This window comes from Tasmannia lanceolata, unplaced genomic scaffold (assembly GCF_043159265.1).
Source record: "Tasmannia lanceolata isolate RefF3 unplaced genomic scaffold, GAP_Taslan_0.1 ptg000013l, whole genome shotgun sequence".
NCBI lineage: Eukaryota > Viridiplantae > Streptophyta > Magnoliopsida > Canellales > Winteraceae > Tasmannia > Tasmannia lanceolata.
In genome coordinates this window covers 21,418,231-21,435,482 of record NW_027518690.1, presented here as the reverse complement: position 1 = coordinate 21,435,482, position 17,252 = coordinate 21,418,231, and the positions used below count along the sequence as shown (strand labels likewise).

General features: G+C 40.2%; 2 protein-coding genes across 4 annotated transcripts in view; both read left to right on the top strand.

The window, feature by feature from the left end:
• Positions 1-17,252, top strand: part of LOC143889942 (myb family transcription factor) — a 60,253-nt gene that overhangs the window by 19,573 nt on the left and 23,428 nt on the right. For all 3 annotated transcript variants that reach the window (XM_077394356.1, XM_077394354.1, XM_077394355.1), the window contains 2 exons: positions 15,982-16,093; positions 16,222-16,334. In XM_077394356.1, the coding sequence (XP_077250471.1) occupies positions 15,982-16,093; positions 16,222-16,334 (225 nt within the window). The remainder of the gene's footprint in view (positions 1-15,981; positions 16,094-16,221; positions 16,335-17,252) is intronic.
• Positions 2,945-11,729, top strand: LOC143889941 (serine/threonine-protein phosphatase 7 long form homolog). Its single transcript, XM_077394353.1, has 4 exons — positions 2,945-3,667; positions 3,761-6,495; positions 6,593-6,966; positions 7,055-11,729. Exons 1-2 carry the CDS (start codon positions 3,029-3,031, stop codon positions 4,283-4,285), a joined length of 1,164 nt encoding a protein of 387 aa, XP_077250468.1. The 5' UTR covers positions 2,945-3,028; the 3' UTR covers positions 4,286-6,495; positions 6,593-6,966; positions 7,055-11,729.

The window sequence follows — 17,252 nt, the reverse complement described above, 5'->3', positions numbered from 1 at the left end:
AGTTGCACCCCTACATCTGATAGAAACTTCTTACATGTTATTACGTCGCCTGAAACACTTGCTATATGTATTTTTAATCAATTAATACCTTCACCCTATAGGACCATATTACAAAATATGCAAATGATTTTATTTCGTTGACCCGAAACCAATGAACCATATGCCCATGTCGATTCATCCGATCTAGCGGGGGCAGAACTAATGGAAGATGGTGAGGATAGAAATGAGGGGTTTTGATGTGCTTATAACCCTTTCATTTGTTTGAGAGAATTAAAAGACGTCAAATGCCCTTTAAACCATCAGTAAATGAGGTTAAAATTGTAAAATGAAAAAATCTGCCTCAAAAATACGAATTGGGATTTTTCTACATTTTTTGCATGGGTTTGTTCGGGAAAAAGTATCTCACCCTGTTTCGACCATGCAAGACAAATCATAACGGAACGGAATGAAGTGCACTGGATCCTTAGTTATCTATATCTTAATCTTTAGTTATCAATATCATTTCATTCGACATTTTGTTTTCGTCAGTGGTACGTTTCAGTGTTTTGGCCGTTTTAGTGTTATGTTCTGGAAAAAATGCGAAGACAGGAGAATTTTTTAAAAAGTTAAAAATTTCAAAAATTGAAAAATGATTAGAAAAATATAAGAAATTGTTATATCAACCAAATTTAACAAAAAAACATATTTTATTACTTAAAACATCAAATTTACTGAGTAATTGGCAGTTTCACATGGTATCAGAGCCAAAGGTCCTAAGTTCAAACCTCCTTGATAGTAAAAAACTAAAAATCCACATGCAATAGCCAAACCCAAAAGAGGGTCCACATGTGCCACGTGTAGGCCAACCTTAAAAAAGAGGGGCCACACGTGAGGGGGCGTGTTAAAGTATAAAAGATTAAATAACGCCTTCTCCAACAGCTTAAGCTTTTGGTGTAATTGGCAGTTCCACACATAAAAATGCTAAGTGTAACTATAAATGTTACAAATAAAATGAAAATTCAATTATTCAAATTTCTCACTACTAACATATCATCTCTAAGACATAAGTTACTCTTTCTATAAGCCAAGTCATTAAATAATACCCCTTGTTATCACTACAAACAGCTCCACTAACATCATCAGGATCGCCATATCTGTAGCAGCAACAGTGTAGGTTCTTCCACTTGTTGCCGACCTAAATCCTCTATGGTCAAAACAATAGTATCATCATTTGTTATCCAATCCATCAAGACATCAAGGTTCTCTTGAGTAATGGAGTCGCTAGTGGGTGATGCCTTACTACATAAATACCTAATGCAAAAATTAATAATTTTTGTTGAGTTTAACTTTAAACTTAAAGTGATTCAGTTGGAAGTGGGAACATTCACTAAAAATATTATGCCTCTGTCGAAACTTCAAATGTAACAGAAATTCACTAAAAATATTATGCCTCTGTCGAAACCAAGGAAGCAGGATTCGTACCTGAAGGTGGGGATTCGCGATTCCCCGAATCGCGAATCGGAATCGCAATTCGATTCGATTCCCCAGAATCGGGGAATCCCGAATCAATTGCATCGGAATCACGAATCCTAATTTGGGAATCGCGATTCTTAAATTTAGGATACGTGTTTTATTATAATAAAATTCGCGGTTTTACGTAATTAGGATTCAGGAATAACAAAAATTAAAACCGCGATTCCCATTACATAAAATCCGTTCTTTAAGTGATGGGAATCGCGAATCCCAACTTTTTGACGTTAAATTACTATTCTGACCATCTTTTTTGTATTAAGGGTGGTATTTTCAGTGGGGTGCTTTTTTTGTAATTTCATTTTAATACCTTAAAATGCTTATAAAACGAGGGTTTTGAGTCAAACCCTAAAAAACCGAAGTCTTTATCTCTTCTCCTCTCTTTCTTTCACCGCCGCCCCTCTCACTCCCCCTTCTCCTCACCGTCCGACCGTCCGCCGGAAAGAAGAAGGAGAAGAAGAAGAAGAAGAAGAAGGAAGAAGAAGGAGAAGAAAAACTTTGCAGGTAATTTTTTTTTTCATTTTTTTGAAAAAACTAAAAAAGCTTTATCCCCTCCCCCCCCTCGCACGGTTTCTGTGGATGGTTTCTCTTAGAAACCATTCTCGCACAGAAACCATTCTCAGTTTCTGTGAAAATGAACCCCCCCCTTTAAACGGTTTGTGTGAAAGGGTTTGGCAGTGGCTTTTGGCTACTGATGTTAGCACTACCATGTTTTAATTATTGCACAATTTTTCTCCATTTAAATTGCCTTTTGACTCTTTTCTAATGTCGTTAAATAATAAAAGCCAAGATGAGCTAGTGCAATTACCAAAACATGGTAGCTCCAATCCAACGTTAGTAGCTTTTGGTTTTTGGGAATTATTAATTTTCTGGAATTTTTATATCAAGTCCAGCATTTTTCAAAAGTACAGTGGAGCCCACTTGATAGGATGATCCAAACCATTCATTTGTCGGGCCATAACGTGTTGTACCCCGATCATCTCTCGATAGGATGACGTAACCCTCTGATCTATAAACTTTTTTATCTACAAATGGTAGGATCATCCTGTGAAAATGATCAATGGGGTACACATTCAGTTGCCCAACAAATGGTTTGGAACTTTGGATCATCCTAAGAAGTTAGCCCCACCGTCCTTTTTAAAAAAAATTATACTTGACACACACTACATGAGATGTAAATTTTGATTCCAAAAGTGTTTACTAAATCAAAAGTGCATTTAGGCCCAATTAAACACACAAGCCCATTATAAGAAGACAAGCTAGGAGAGCATCAGAGTACAAACTCAATTTGTCTCTGACTTAATGAGATAAAAAAGATTGTAGTGATAATATCATTTCCCTAGATATGTGTTGGAAATTATTAAAGGGAAATGATTTTAGCCCAGCCATATTTTGATATTGAATGCTATCCTAGCTTGTCTTTTGAGCTAATAAGATATTGTTTATCATTGGTCATTCGATAATAGTACGAGACTACATACGAGCCTACGTGGGGCCTTTACGAGTATTGGCGAGCGGAATGGCTGAAGTCTCCAACAATGGTTTACTGGCATGGATCAATGGGTTGCAACAAGTGGAAGGCATTAATCTTGGCATGGTGGGCCTATGCAGCTTACGCAATCTTGCCACTGTCTGTGTTGATTGGGGTTTGATTCGTACCGCAATCAGTTGTTGGGATCCAGAGTTGCATGTGTTTCGTTTTGGAATGCAAGAGCTTTGTCCGACTCATGAAGATATTTGCATGATGCTCTGCATTTCTCCTGATCGTCCCTTGTTCAAGCCTTCCTTTAAGGAGGGCTATGATGAGGCATTGAGCCGTCTGATTGGCGTGCCACAGAAGTCCCTAGCTCACTACCGTCAGGCGAGTAGTATCTTCGTGCACAAGCTAGTGCAAGTCTTTTCACCAAGTAGAGAACTGGATAAGGAGTATCGTCGTTGCCGTGAAAATGCTTTGGCACTATGTGCTCATCCAATGTTTCTCTTTCCGGGCCGATTAGAGTCATCAGACTTGATCCCGCTATATTTTGTAGACTTGGTTGATCAAGTTCGCGAAGGTGCAAATCTAGCTCCTACTGTCTTAGCTGAACTTTTTGATAGCCTAGATAGTGCTTGCCGATCTACTGGATCTGACTTCTCGGGAAGTTCTGTCATTCTTTATGTAAGTATTATTAGATGGTTTATTAAAAATGCTTGAATGATGTGCTTGGTTATGGATGGATAGTTATTATTCATAACTTTTATTATTATTTAGGTTTGGTTAGTGGAGAGATTACGAATTTTGGCTCCACCACCTTTGCCAATACGAGCCTGGACGAGGAGTTTTAATACTCGGGAGGTGTTGCTTTCATTCGATGGTCGCGACAGTTGGGCTATATGGCTTGAGGGTCACGAAAGTAAGGACATTGAGTGGACTCTCCCATGGTTGCCCATTTCCTCTGTAGTTTTCGAGACTTCTGGTCAGAAGTGCGTTCGGATAATGGGTTTCCAGAGCACTTCCTTTTACTTGCCTCTGCGGATCCTCCGACAGTACTATGGAGCCCAACATTACATAGCGATGATGGATGTTTCGGTACCGGACTCCTTTCGCCCTCAACCCTTGAAGATGAAGACAGTGAATGCGATTGATAGAGACTGGAATCGGCGAACCATCGTTGTCGTTCAGAACAACCCCACCCCTGCAGAGGTGAACTACTATTTTTGGGAATGGTATGGGACTGGTGAGGCAAGTGGTGCTCCTGAGGCAAGTACTGCTTCTGGGAGCGGTGCAAGGGGGTGATTTATTTGTATTTTGATGATGTATTTTGTTGGACGGGTATCAGATCTATGTAATAGTTAATTAGTTGATTACTATTTTGTATTCTCAATAGTGCTTATGTAATGGGTAGTTAACTTTATTGTGCAATTATTGCTTAATGTTATTTCTTATCTTTGTAATGTTTCATGTAGTTTTATATTTGATGGAAGATAACTATTATACACTCTCTCAAGTACAACGTACCTGCAAAATAGTGAATACCCCCTGGAATTCCCACGTAAGACGGTTTGTTGGATAAATCCAATGGATTCGACACTGCGCCACGAGAAACCCAACCCTGACCCTACCCCCTACCACTGCAAAATAGTGAATATCCTCAGGAATTCCCACGTAAGACGGTCTGTTGGATAAATCCAATGGATTCGACACTGCGCCACGGGAAACCCAACCCTCACCCTACGCCTGCATAGCCTTGCATGCATGCATGTAAGACACTTACAGAATAAAATATCTATCATACTTATCCAAATATTTTACAATTTGATTTTCTCAGAGGCAATTGAGAGAAGATGGACGAGACTGTCGACCAAGAATTTCAAGGCCAAGGAGGTGTTGGTGATGATGACGTGGTTTTTGAAGGGGACTTAGAATACCACTATGATGAAGACTATGTGGAAGAAGATTATGATGAGGACATAGTGTTGAGTCTGAACGCAAAGTCAGCGACAGTTTTATGGTCACACGTAGTCAAAGGAAGGAAAGCTGGCGAAGGACATGGGGGAACCAAAAAGTGAAAATGCAAGCACTGTAAGAAGGTTTACACTGGGACTTATACAAGGGTGCACGCACACCTTGTGAAAGCACCAAGAGGTCAAGGTCAAGGAATAGCATATTGCAGTGTAGTTGCAAAAGACAGAGAATTACAAGAGCATATCAAAAGCCAAGTCCAACGAGCAGAGAATTTACCCGGGAGAGTGCCATTGAAGAAATCACGGATAGACGTGCTTGGCAAGTCTTCTAGCTCTGGTCCGACTTCTTCAAGTAAGGTTGTTGAATCACAAATTGGCATGTCTTTTAGAGCAAAGGATAGAGACGATGTTGATCATAAAGTGCTGCGATTTTTGTCTGCCAATAGGATTCCCTTTAACGTCTTCCGATCTCCATATTTTCAAGAGATGATAACTACTGCCAATTCTGTGCCTGGATACAAGTTGCCTTATGAGAAAGCAAGAACAACTTTATTGGACCATGAGAAAGAGAATGTAACTAGAGATCTAGGTGTTCTAAGAGAAAAATGGCCTGAACATGGGCTTTCTATTGTCTCTGATGGATGGACAAACGTGAAGAACAAAGCCCTGATTAATGTACTGGCATTGAGTATGTTCGGTTCTATGTTTCTCTATACGCACGACTTCTTTGTCGTGGAGAAATCAGGAAAAACATTGCAAACTTTTTGTTGGATGCCATTAAAGAAGTAGAGCCTTTTAATGTTGTGCAAGTGGTGACAGATAATGTAGCTAATTTCAAGCTTGCTGGGACAGAGGTTAATAAAGTTTATCCCCACATATTTTGGTCTCCTTGTGTGGTTCACACATTAAATCTGATATTCAAAGACTTGACCAAGCATAAGCACCTAGGTTGGATTGGAGAGACTTACCGTTCCTGCAAGGATGTCGTCAAATATATTACCAATCATTCGCAGGCTCTTGCTATATTTAGAAGCAATTCGAAGTTTGAGTTGCTGAAGGTTGCGAAGACTAGATTTGCAACTCATTATACTACACTTGAGAGACTTCTTGATATAAGGGAGGCGTTGCAGATGACAGTATTGACAGATGCCTGGAAAGATTGGTTGAATGCTTGCACCGACAAAGTGATGATAGAGAGGGGCGAGATGACAACTACTTGTATAGTCTCTGATGAATTTTGGACGAACATAAGATTGACATTATTAATTACGAAGCCCATCTATAAAATGCTTAAGTTCACTGATCAGGAAGGCTGTCTAATATTAGAAGTGTACGAAGGCATGGACAATATGTTAGGACAAATAAAAGATAACTTGAAAGATGTGCCTGACATGTACAATCATATTCATGGTATTGTGGTGGAACGATGGGGGAAGATGAATGTTCGAATGCATGCCTTGGCTCATGTACTCACTCCAAAATACTATGATCCTGCATATCTCAATATTCCAGCACCAGGCGGTGGTAAATGAGTCACCCCAGGTATGTAATTGTTTCTCGTATTGTGAATTTTCATAATGTAATTGTATTTATATTCATTTATGTTGCCGATTGATTAATTATTTAATTTTATTTTCAGATAAAGACCCTGAAATCATGGATGCTGTTTATGAAGCAATTAAGGATATCTCCCCTGATGATGAGATGAGTGGTATGATTAGACGTCAATTATATGATTTCATAGGAAGGGTTGGAAGGTTTTCCAGTAAATTTGCCTGGGAGGATGCGAAAGATCCCATGGTGTCTGTGACCAAATGGTGGAACTTTCATGGAAGTCATGTACCGGAGTTACAGTCAGTGGCCATCAAAATTCTCTCACAGCCTATCAGCATATCTTCTGCAGAGAGTGTGGAGCACGTATAGCTTCATTCACAACGTAAAGCGTAATTGCTTAAATTCACATCGTGCTGATACCCTTGTGTACATCCACTCAAATCTTCGACTCCTATCCAGGTTTAAGTTCTTTGTTTCATTTTTGCATGTAATAATTGTTTTTCATTACTTTTCAGATTATTTATTTAATTTGGAATCTATTATTTAGATGTAATGCGGCTGCATACAAAGAAGGACCAAATAGGAAATGGGACATCAACACAGAGCTCCCAGTTATGGATGACTCCTCTATCAGAATGGAGGATATGCGATGACAGGATCTCGATGATGATTTCCTTAGACCTTCTACATTTCGTGCGTCATCTCAGGCATTACCTTCAAGTCCTTCACTCACTATTTGTGACTTAGACGATAGTGACGAAGCTGCAGGATCTGGGACTCCAAGAGTGGTCAGCAGCTCGGAACCTGAAATTAGACGACCATCCAACACTCAAGGTCGTATTACTAGTTTCCTGGGGCGTGGAGAACGTACATGGGACGTACAATTTCACACTTGAAGAAAAATATTCAAAATTTTTAACACTTTCAATTTCCCAGTGAAGATATTAGTCTTATAAATATTAATTCATTTATTTAAACTTTTCCTTTACAGAAAATGTAGAAGGAAGATGAGAAGGAAGACGACGAACTGATCTTGTTTATTCAAAGGGAAAGAGAAAAGCCTAACTTTATTTCTTTTTATTTGAAAATACTGCAGAAATTCTGTAATAATTTTGATATTCGGCTTTTTGGAAACCGAATTTTTTGTTTAATGGTGGAGTCCTGGGCCTCCTGGCTCTTGAATGAAATTTTTTTATAATTTCGGTATTTGGAGAATCATGTTTATGTTTAATGGTGTACAGTTGAATGCTTAGATTTTGATTTTCAAGTATTTTTCCTTAAATGTTATCATTTATTAATTTTTTATCGTTCTCCGGTGACTTCCCGGCGAAAAATCGAATCCCGCTTTCGAATCCCGAATCGAATCCCGCCCTGGCAACCTTGGTCGAAACTTCAAATGTAATAGAAAAACATGTGTTAGAGTGTACTAAAGTGTCTTTCACTTGTTCAATGGGTTTGATTAAGAATCCTAACTTTGTAGTTCTAGTATGCTATTATCAAATTGCGTCCAACATGTGATTGTAATTGTCAAACAATAATGAGTTAGGCAGTTAATAGAGCATTATTAATGGTTGAAAATTGAATTGAAATGAACTTCATAAAAGAAAATTACTTTACCAGGACCCAACTTACTCCAGTTGCGGATTGTCATCACTATGCGGAAGTATCATAAAGCTTTGTGATACTTCTCAACGGAACAATGATGATGTCTTGTGTACCTTCGTCTGGTACCAATCTACTTGGGCAACCCATAGGGCTTTTTGTGACCTGATTGTGCTTGGAGGTGGGACTGAAAAACAAATATGGGCTTAGGAAGTATCTCGTTGCATGAAGGGACTATGATATTTAATATCTTACTTCTTACAGATTCATAAGTAGGTTCACCATCTATTGTAAACTGCACGATATTATTCGAACCTGTTGAGAAAAGAATGAGAAGAGAATTAGTGAGTTGGAGAAGAATCCCCCACTTATGTTTTTATATAAAGGGAAGAAAAGTACAATGGCAATTATGCCCTTAGGCAAATACACTATATCCAACACTCCCCCTCAAGCTGGAATGTAGATATTATACATTCCCAGCTTGCTACAAATATCATTTAACTTCTACTTAGGCAAGGATTTGGTAAAAATATATGCTAACTGGTCCACAGATCGAGTGAAGGAAACATGTATCTCGCCCCTATGGATTCTCTGGCCAATAAAATGGCAATCAACCTCTATATGCTTGGTTCTCTCGTGGAAGATAGGATTGGTGGCTATGTGAATCGCAGCCTTATTATCACAATAAAGCTGAGCTGGAGAGGAAGAAGAAAAATCAATCTCTGACATGAGGGAACGTAACCAAATAAGCTCCCCACTCATATGGGACATAGCTCGGTACTCTGCCTCGGCGCTGGACTTCGAAACTATCTCCTGTTTCTTACTTTTCTTCGACACTAGATTGTCGCCAACAAAAGTGCAGTAATCCGTGGTGGATCTCCTGCCCAATTTGCATCACAAAATCCTTCCATGCTGACATGTCCATGTTTCTTGAATGGCAAACCTTTCCTTGGTGCCCCTTTCAAATAGCGGAGAATCTGAACCAATGCTGCCCAGTGAGAGGTACGTGGATCACTCATAAATTGGCTAGCTACCCCAACTGCATAGGAGATATCTGGGCGAGTAACAGTGAGATAAATAAGTTTCCCAACCAGACGACGGTACTTGGCAAGATGATCCATCAAGTCTCCCTCTTCTGAAAGCAACTTGGTGTTTGGATCCATGGGAACACCAGCAGGGTTCGCCCCCACAAATCCAGTTTCCTCTACAGATCTAGCACATATTTTCGTTGGGAAAGGGAGAGACTGCTGCCAGAATAAGCTACCTCAATCCCTAGAAAATACCGTAGGCGACCAAGGTCCGAACTCTGTCTGCAGGAAGGTCTTCAGTCTCTGTATGCCAACTGTATCATTGCCTGTAATAATAATGTCATCCACATAGACTATAAGGAGTGACAGGAATATGAGGAGAAGAATGAGGCAAGGAGGGAGACTCAACAGGAGAAGGAATAACAGGAGGAAGGGGAGAAGGAGGATCATGAAGAAGAGGCTCAGTCGCAGCAGGAACCGAAAAGAAGGAAGCCAACTCAAAGAAGACATCGTCCGAGGTGAATAGCCTGCTCAGCCAAGGGCTACAACATCGATAGCCCTTCTAGGTACGGAAGTAGCCTAGAATGGCACACCTTTCCGCCCGAGGATCAAGCTTATCCAGGCCGGGAGAGAGGTTGTGGACAAAACAGACACAACCAAAAACCCGGGGGATAAGAGGGAAGGGATCACCCTTAGGATGGAGAATCGAGAACGGTGAGGAGCCATCCAACAAAGAGGATGGAAGGCAATTGGCAAAGAAGCAGTCTGTAAGAACCGCATCACTCCAATAGGACTTAGGAACGCAGAGGACATAAGATAAGGTAAAACCAGAGTGTGGAGACAGAGTACCAATACCAGTGATGGGTGTAGAGGTCCCATCAGCTAAAGTGACAGAGTGAGAAACATAAGGAAATGGGCTAAAAGAACTAAGGGAAGTTGCATTACCAGTCAGATGGTTCGAGGCCCCTGAATTAATAATCTAGGAGCTGGAGCTAGTAAGAAGGGAGGTCGGTGAACTCCCTAGTTGGGCAAAACCTGTAGTAGGCGGGCAGCTGCTGAGACGGAGATGCTGCAACTTGTCGTAGTCCTCCCTGAATATAGTAAAAGTATCACTCGGAGGGGCGGAAGGAGCGATGCCCAAAATGGACGGTGTGGCTGGGCATCAAGAGGATCAACAACAGAAAGGTGGGCCGAGCGAGAGGGACGGAGCTCTGGGTGAAGATTATAGCAAATATCAACTTGATGACCATCTCGCCGACAGTGAGTACAATAGGAACGGACACTGCCACCAGCACCGCGACCACCACCAAAATTGCGGTTGCTGCCAAAGTCACGGCCGGTACCTCCATGACCACCACGACCCTTTCTATGGCATCTGTAGGAAGTTCAGTGGTGTTGAAGCATTGAGTTGATTGAAGGATTAGGGGAGATTTGGAAGGTCTAGGTCAGGAACGTGGGCAATTGATAGTTCTTGAAATAAGTCCACCTAGTCAGGCTTTTTAATGTTTTATATGGTACCCATTATAGTTATTTTTATATTCAAATCAACATTACAAATCCTAAGTTTAAGAAAGGGACTTTTAGTAAATAAGTCTATAGTCTATGACATTTACAACGTTCTCTCTTGCCATGTTTGTGTAGTGACTAGTGATAGAAAATGACGATTTAACCCTTTTACCCAAGTCACCTGTTTTCTTCCGTAAACAAAGGCAACCTTTCTTAGTCTCAAAACTTTTTAGATACCCCCAAGTTATTTTGTTCTCTATCCAAGAAAGGTTGGCCTTTTTTGGACAACAATTCAAACTACTGCCATGATATTGATTTACCACGACGGCCAGAACGGAAGCCGCCGTCATAGGCGGCAAGGGTGGAGCCCTCGGCGGGAAGAATAGTAGAAGAGGCATCCGAGTAACACTGCTGAGCACGTGAATAAATCTCTGTGATAGATGGAAGCGAACCAGAGCTGAGGAGCTGCTGATGAAACGGTAAAAACTCCGGCCCAAGGGACTCTAGAAAGTGAACAACACGGAACTGATCATGCTGCCGAGTAAGAACAGTTAGATCAGTGGTTACGGGCATGTAGGCGTCGAGCTGCTGAAAGAGGGAGGTAAAGCGGCTGTAGTGATTAGATAGAGAGGCATCACCACGCTGAAGACGTATCCACTCAGAATACGTGGAGCAGAGAAGATGTCAGCAAGAGAAGGGCTGACTGGAGGAGGATCCGTAACACCTGGGGGATCCATGTCAAAAGACAAAAGAATGACGAGAGATATGAGAGGCTCTCAAGCTCACTGGCAAACCAAGATAGAGAAAAAGAAAAGGGAAAGTAAGTCAAATCTGCGATCTCGAGAAAAGAGCGCGGCCACGATATAGGAAAAAAGGATGGGGCCGAGAAAGGTGAGCCATAGAGAAACAAGGAGAGGCAAGGAATAGAATCGGAGACGTGAAAAAGCCGAGAATAAATCCAAAGGAGTTTAGATCATGAGGAAGATAAAGAAAGGGACTAAGGGTTTAGACGAAGGTGGGAGGGAGGAAAAGAGAATATGCTTAGAGTTAAAGCTTTGGAGAAGAGAGAGGAAGCACGAGGAGAGGGGTTAGAGTGGGGAATATGGGAGGGTGGAGAAGGGTTAACGGGAGAGGGGAGGTGTGTACGGGGGTTGGGGAGAGTTAACGGGGGGTGGGGAGGGGGGATACGTACGGGGAGAGCGGAGGGGAGGTATCGTACTGGATAGGGGAGGGGGTATACCTACGGGGAAGGGGGGTATCATACTGGAGAGGGTAGGGGGGGAAGGGGTATTGGGGGATACGGGGTGGAGTTACAAGGGGTTGGCGGGGAGGGGAGGGGGGGGGGTTACGGTAGGGAATCAGAGTGGGATGGAGAGATGGGGGAGGTTGGGGAGGAGATTGATGATGCTAGGGTTTAGGGTTTGAATGGAGAAAAGGGTGAGGCCAATGGTTGTCCCTAGGGATCACAACCCTAGGGCTCTGATACCATGTTGAGAAAAGAATGAGAAAAGAATTAGTGAGTTGTAGAAGACTCCCCCTCACTTATGTATTTATATAAAGGGAAGAAATGTACAATGACAACTATGCCCTTAGGCAAATACACTATATCCAACAGAACCAACTTCTAAAACTATGGAATCAGAAAAAGAAAATAATGTATCGACATTTTTTACTGTGAAAATAATGTCAGAAATGTATCTGACATTCTTGACTGTGCAAGGTGCATTGATAGATTTAAGGAAAACTAATCCTTTCGGGAAATAAACTATGATATAGATTAATGAACATTGTTTCCTGTCTATCCCTCCAACGACTATAATACTTCAGGCAGTGAATTTTCATGGCAACTTGGCATGAACCTAGTAATTGTGTATCTCATGCACAATTTTCTTTAATATTGGCTCGCTTAAGTCATGTTAAGAGGGTACCCTATAAACCCACTATAACTCCTGTTGTATCAAACAATTGTTGCCAGTATGAGGAATGGGTATCATTAAAAGGGAGGTTTGAATCATAACAAAGCTCCCAACCACCATAGCTCGATCAAGGGTTTCTTTCCTTGCCTATGTACTTTTTATGCTTGGTTGCGCTCCCGGGTTTTGTTCGTGGTGCAAAATTTTGTTTCAACCCTCTATTTTTCCTTTTCCTCTCTCTAATCCTCTCTTTTGCAATTTCATTTCCCTTACTTACCAATAGGGGTGGGAGCGGATCCAATTCGAATCAGATCTACCTATGTCCTGGTTACGATCCATTCAAATTCATTATCAGTCGGATAGGATTCAGAGTGCTCTTCGGATCCTACTTTCCATGTCCCGGTCACGATCCATTTCAAATCGGATCATCCATCGGAGAGTCTTACCAGGTCCTACTTTAGTGTTTTTTTCTTTTTTTTTTGAATGGTCCTACTTATATAGTGTGCACTGATAATTTTTTTAAAAGAAGTTAGAATGTTCAGTCTATTATTAGTGTGCATCTATGCTTTGTATTCAAGTTAATTAATTATTTATCTACAACTAAAAGACAATTCATCATGAATTATAACTTAAGTTTCTATTAATCAACGGTAAGACCGTACGATTAGAATTTAGAGAAATTTCCAAAGTTGTTTTCAACTCAAACAAATAGTAATATACTATAGTAAATATATTATTCATTAGTATGAATGAAAATGATTATTTCATTAATTGAACAATGATGTCAAAATGCCAACCTATTGAAAGTTTGCATCATCACCATTCTCTCTAGTGAAAATCCCAAACGGACGAGAACTCACAATCAGTTCTCCATTTACTCCCAAACGAGCAAGCAGATCATATTCTCAAATTCAGAAACAAAATTGGGGCACAAAAACGAGATGCGAGACAGTGGAATGAGGGCTGAGGGGTTGGGGTTTATACAAATTCATATATTAACGACAATGCCCAAGATAGCAATGAGTGCAGAGTTGCCGCAAAGTCGAACAAATGTTTAGCCTTCTTTGTTTCTTTCCGATTACCGCGGCTGCAACACGTGCAATACGAGGATGTTGGAAGGCCATATAGGAAATTTGTGTGGTAATTCTGAAATCTATTTAATAAAGGTGGATTAAGCCTATTTGAATTTTCAGACCAGAAAGGTGTGAATTTCTGCAAAACCTTGAATAAAAAAAAAACCCAAAAAGCAGAAGCAATTTCTGCAAAACCTAGAATAAAAAACTCCAAAAAACCAGAACCAACTTTCAATGTCTAGTGGCGTGAAAACCAGAAAACCAGAAGCAACTTTCTGGTTTTGATTGGAACAAAACCAGAAAACGATTTGGGTGAGTTGGTCTAAACAATAGTGGCGTGGTTGGATGCCTACCTCGAAAGCGTACAAGAGTGGTTGTGATGGGAGTGTTGTGCATATGTCTTTTATTCTGGCATGATACAGGACCTTGACACAGACTATTGTGTGCGACGCACACGTGGGTCGAGCTACGCGGTTAGCTCGCTGGGTGTGCCTATCTCGATAAATTTCTCCATGCAGTGGCGTTGATGTATTATAAGTCACATGTTAGGGTTATGGGATTAGGTTTTTCTTTTGTGTTTTCTTGGCCAAGAAGAAGAGAGTTTGTAACTCTAGACCGAAATAGTGAATATCTTCCCCCGTGGGCGTAGGTAGAGCCGGACCAAGTAAATCTTGTGTTTCTTGGTGATTGCGTTTCTTTGCATCGTTCTTTTGGTGTTTTGTTTCACATCATTGTCGATCCTTGTCGAGAAGGTATTTCTCTGTTTTTCTACACGGAGGGTAAGTGGCGAGCGACACGATGTAAATGTATTAGCCGAATGGGTTAGGGGTTACGGGAAGAAACGTTAGATGAAGAGGAAGAGATGATTCGTCCGACTTAAAGGAGAAACCGGAAGGTGAATTCAAAATTGCCGAAATGTAAAATCCTTATGGGTTCAAATTTATGAAAATACCTTACACAAAACATATGCTACTACATATTTTTTGAGGGTATTTTAGTAAAAAAACTATCGGATTGTGACTTCGACAGATTTTCTCTGCGTGCCATGATCCGATCCGAAAAATTTTCCTATCCAATGACAGGGATCCGAAACACGTCCAAGGATCCGTTTGATATGCATAGATCACGTCCATTAAAAGTCGGATTCAGACGATGCGTCGGAGTGTCTGGGTCCATTGACAACCCTACACACCAATGTTGCTATTGGGTGCTACTAATACCAACAATGTCTTCTTCACCTTCAACTTCTTGTGGTGTTCCATATGGATTACCAACCTCGGTCATAACTATATTGTTTCTAGGTTTGAAATTCTCCATGTACTGCATGTAAGGTCTGATGGGACCTTACATGCTGTCACTTTGCCCATAACATGCTATAGATATTCTTTTAATCGGGTAATACCTTCACTCTATATAGGTTTATTACAAAATATGCAAAGTATTTTTTTTTATTACCCGACACCATTATACCATAAGCCCATGCTGGATCATTGGATCTAGTGGGAGCGGAATCAATAGATAATGCTATTCCAGAAGGTCCCGAACTTATCTTGTTCTTTAAATTTAATTGAAATTGGAAAGAAACACGAATACAACTAAAAGAAACCCAAAATGATACAAATAAAACCAAAATGGAGTACATATTGTGTATACGAGTTACCTCTTCCGAACATATCGTTTTGAAGAAAGAAAAATACTCCACAACTTCCAAGCACCTCCCTCGTGTAAAGTTAAAAAATTAGAATACAATGGAAGTAGAAAATCACTCTTTGGAAGTAGAGGAAACACAAAAATATTGCAAATAAATAAAGTATTATGACAATAGAGACGAGTAGAAGGATTTGAGAAATAAATGTGGAAGGAGTGAAGAAAATGAGGATTCAACGGACGTTTATTGGCTTTTTTTGTGGGCAAGTAAAAAGATGTAAAATACCCTTCAAACGGCTATCAAATGGTAAAAAAAAAAATGGGAAAATGGTTAAAATAAAAAAAAGTGATCCATTAGGGGCATTTTATATTTTTAGACGAAACATGGCCTTTTCCTTATTTTGTTCTGCATTGTCTGAAATAAACGAATCAGAACAATAGCCCGATACAGAACGATATCTGGGCTGGGGTGTTTCGTTCTAGTGTTTTGTATCTGTTTCCTTACTGATATGAATCGTTTCGTCCCTCTCGGACAAAAAGAAACGAAATAGATAAGTAGGACTGGATCAGACCAAATTCTGAACGAAATGTTTCATTTGGTTTGTTGTTTTCTTTTTCGAAATAGAACAAAGTCTCATCCCTTTTGTACGAAACAAATCGGAATTCATGGCTATACTTTTGATTTTTTGGTGTTATTGATTGCAGGAGCTTCCTTACCTTGGAGACCTTGTGCAAGTGTATATCATCGAGCACATTCACTATTTGAAAGGGCTGAGGAGCGTAAATGGGAGCCTGAAGAGCTTGATCTTATCCGAAGGTACTGTAAATCATTGAGTTAGGACATGGTTTATGTAGTTTCCTCTTTATTTTTACATGATGAGTGTTCGTTCCCTTTTAATATGATTTCCTTACTGATATATAGTAATATGACAATTCAAACTCTAGCCACCATGCAATACATGGCCCAGATTGGAAAACGCTTGCCGTCACTCTTGGCAAAAATAGGACCCATGTGAAAGACACATGGCGCAGGATAAAATTGCCCAGGAAGAAAGCAGGTACGACATATTATCAATGCCTTAATGTATTGAATTATGGATAAAAGCCACATTTCATAAAGGTGGGAATACATCATTGCTTAGAATGGCTTACATGTTCCATTGTGTGTGCAATGCCTGGCTTTCTCATTGTCAAATATGAGTTTTGGAGTTTTTGAATGAATTTTGTTCTTCCAAAAGATCTGATGTAAAATACACCTTTAGTTTTTTCTTCAAGTGGGAGTTTATGTTTTTCCATTAAATATACTAGCTACTACTGTGCAATGTTTCTATCCTTTTCTCTGTCAAATAATAAATGAGTTTTCTGACTGGTTGTATGAACAAGCTTTGTTCTTCGAATTAATTTCGGAATGTAAAGGATACCTTTACATTCTCATCAAATGGGAGTGTATGGATTTTGCATTAAATTGATCTACAATTTGGCCTTTGTCCAGTTTCGTTTAAAGCATACTATTTGATCCTGCAACTTAATTTGCAACCGATGTATCAATTAATTTTTCTTAGGACAGGTCTTTGAAATCTTTGATACTAATATGATATTTCTTGTTATTGGCTTATTTTTTTGAGGAAGAGACTCTCTCTCTACAATAATCTTTATTCAGACCAGCATTGGCCAACTAATCCACGATTGTCGTGGCCTTCCTAGGTACATGAATAAAAGAAAATGCACTTCTCTCATTATTTGCTTATGGAGAATCATCAATTTTTTTGGTGGTTTCTTTCCTGGAATCTACGAGACTGAGTGAATCCCTTTTCCCCATTCAGTGGCATGTATTCCTCACATCCACAGGGCTCCCTAGTGTCACCGGGAAACAATTCAGATCCCCGATCCCGCTTGTTGCCCCCTAACTATAGATCAGATCCACCGGACGAGAAACTCAATTCCGCACTGCTGCTGAGTCGCTCTCGTTGCGTCTT

Coding starts and splice junctions, on each gene's coding strand:
- LOC143889941 (XM_077394353.1), top strand. CDS start 3,029: ATGGCTGAAGTCTCCAACAATGGTTTACTGGCATGGATCAATGGGTTG. Junction 3,668..3,760: donor GAAGTTCTGTCATTCTTTAT/GTAAGTATTATT, acceptor ATTATTATTTAG/GTTTGGTTAGTGGAGAGATT.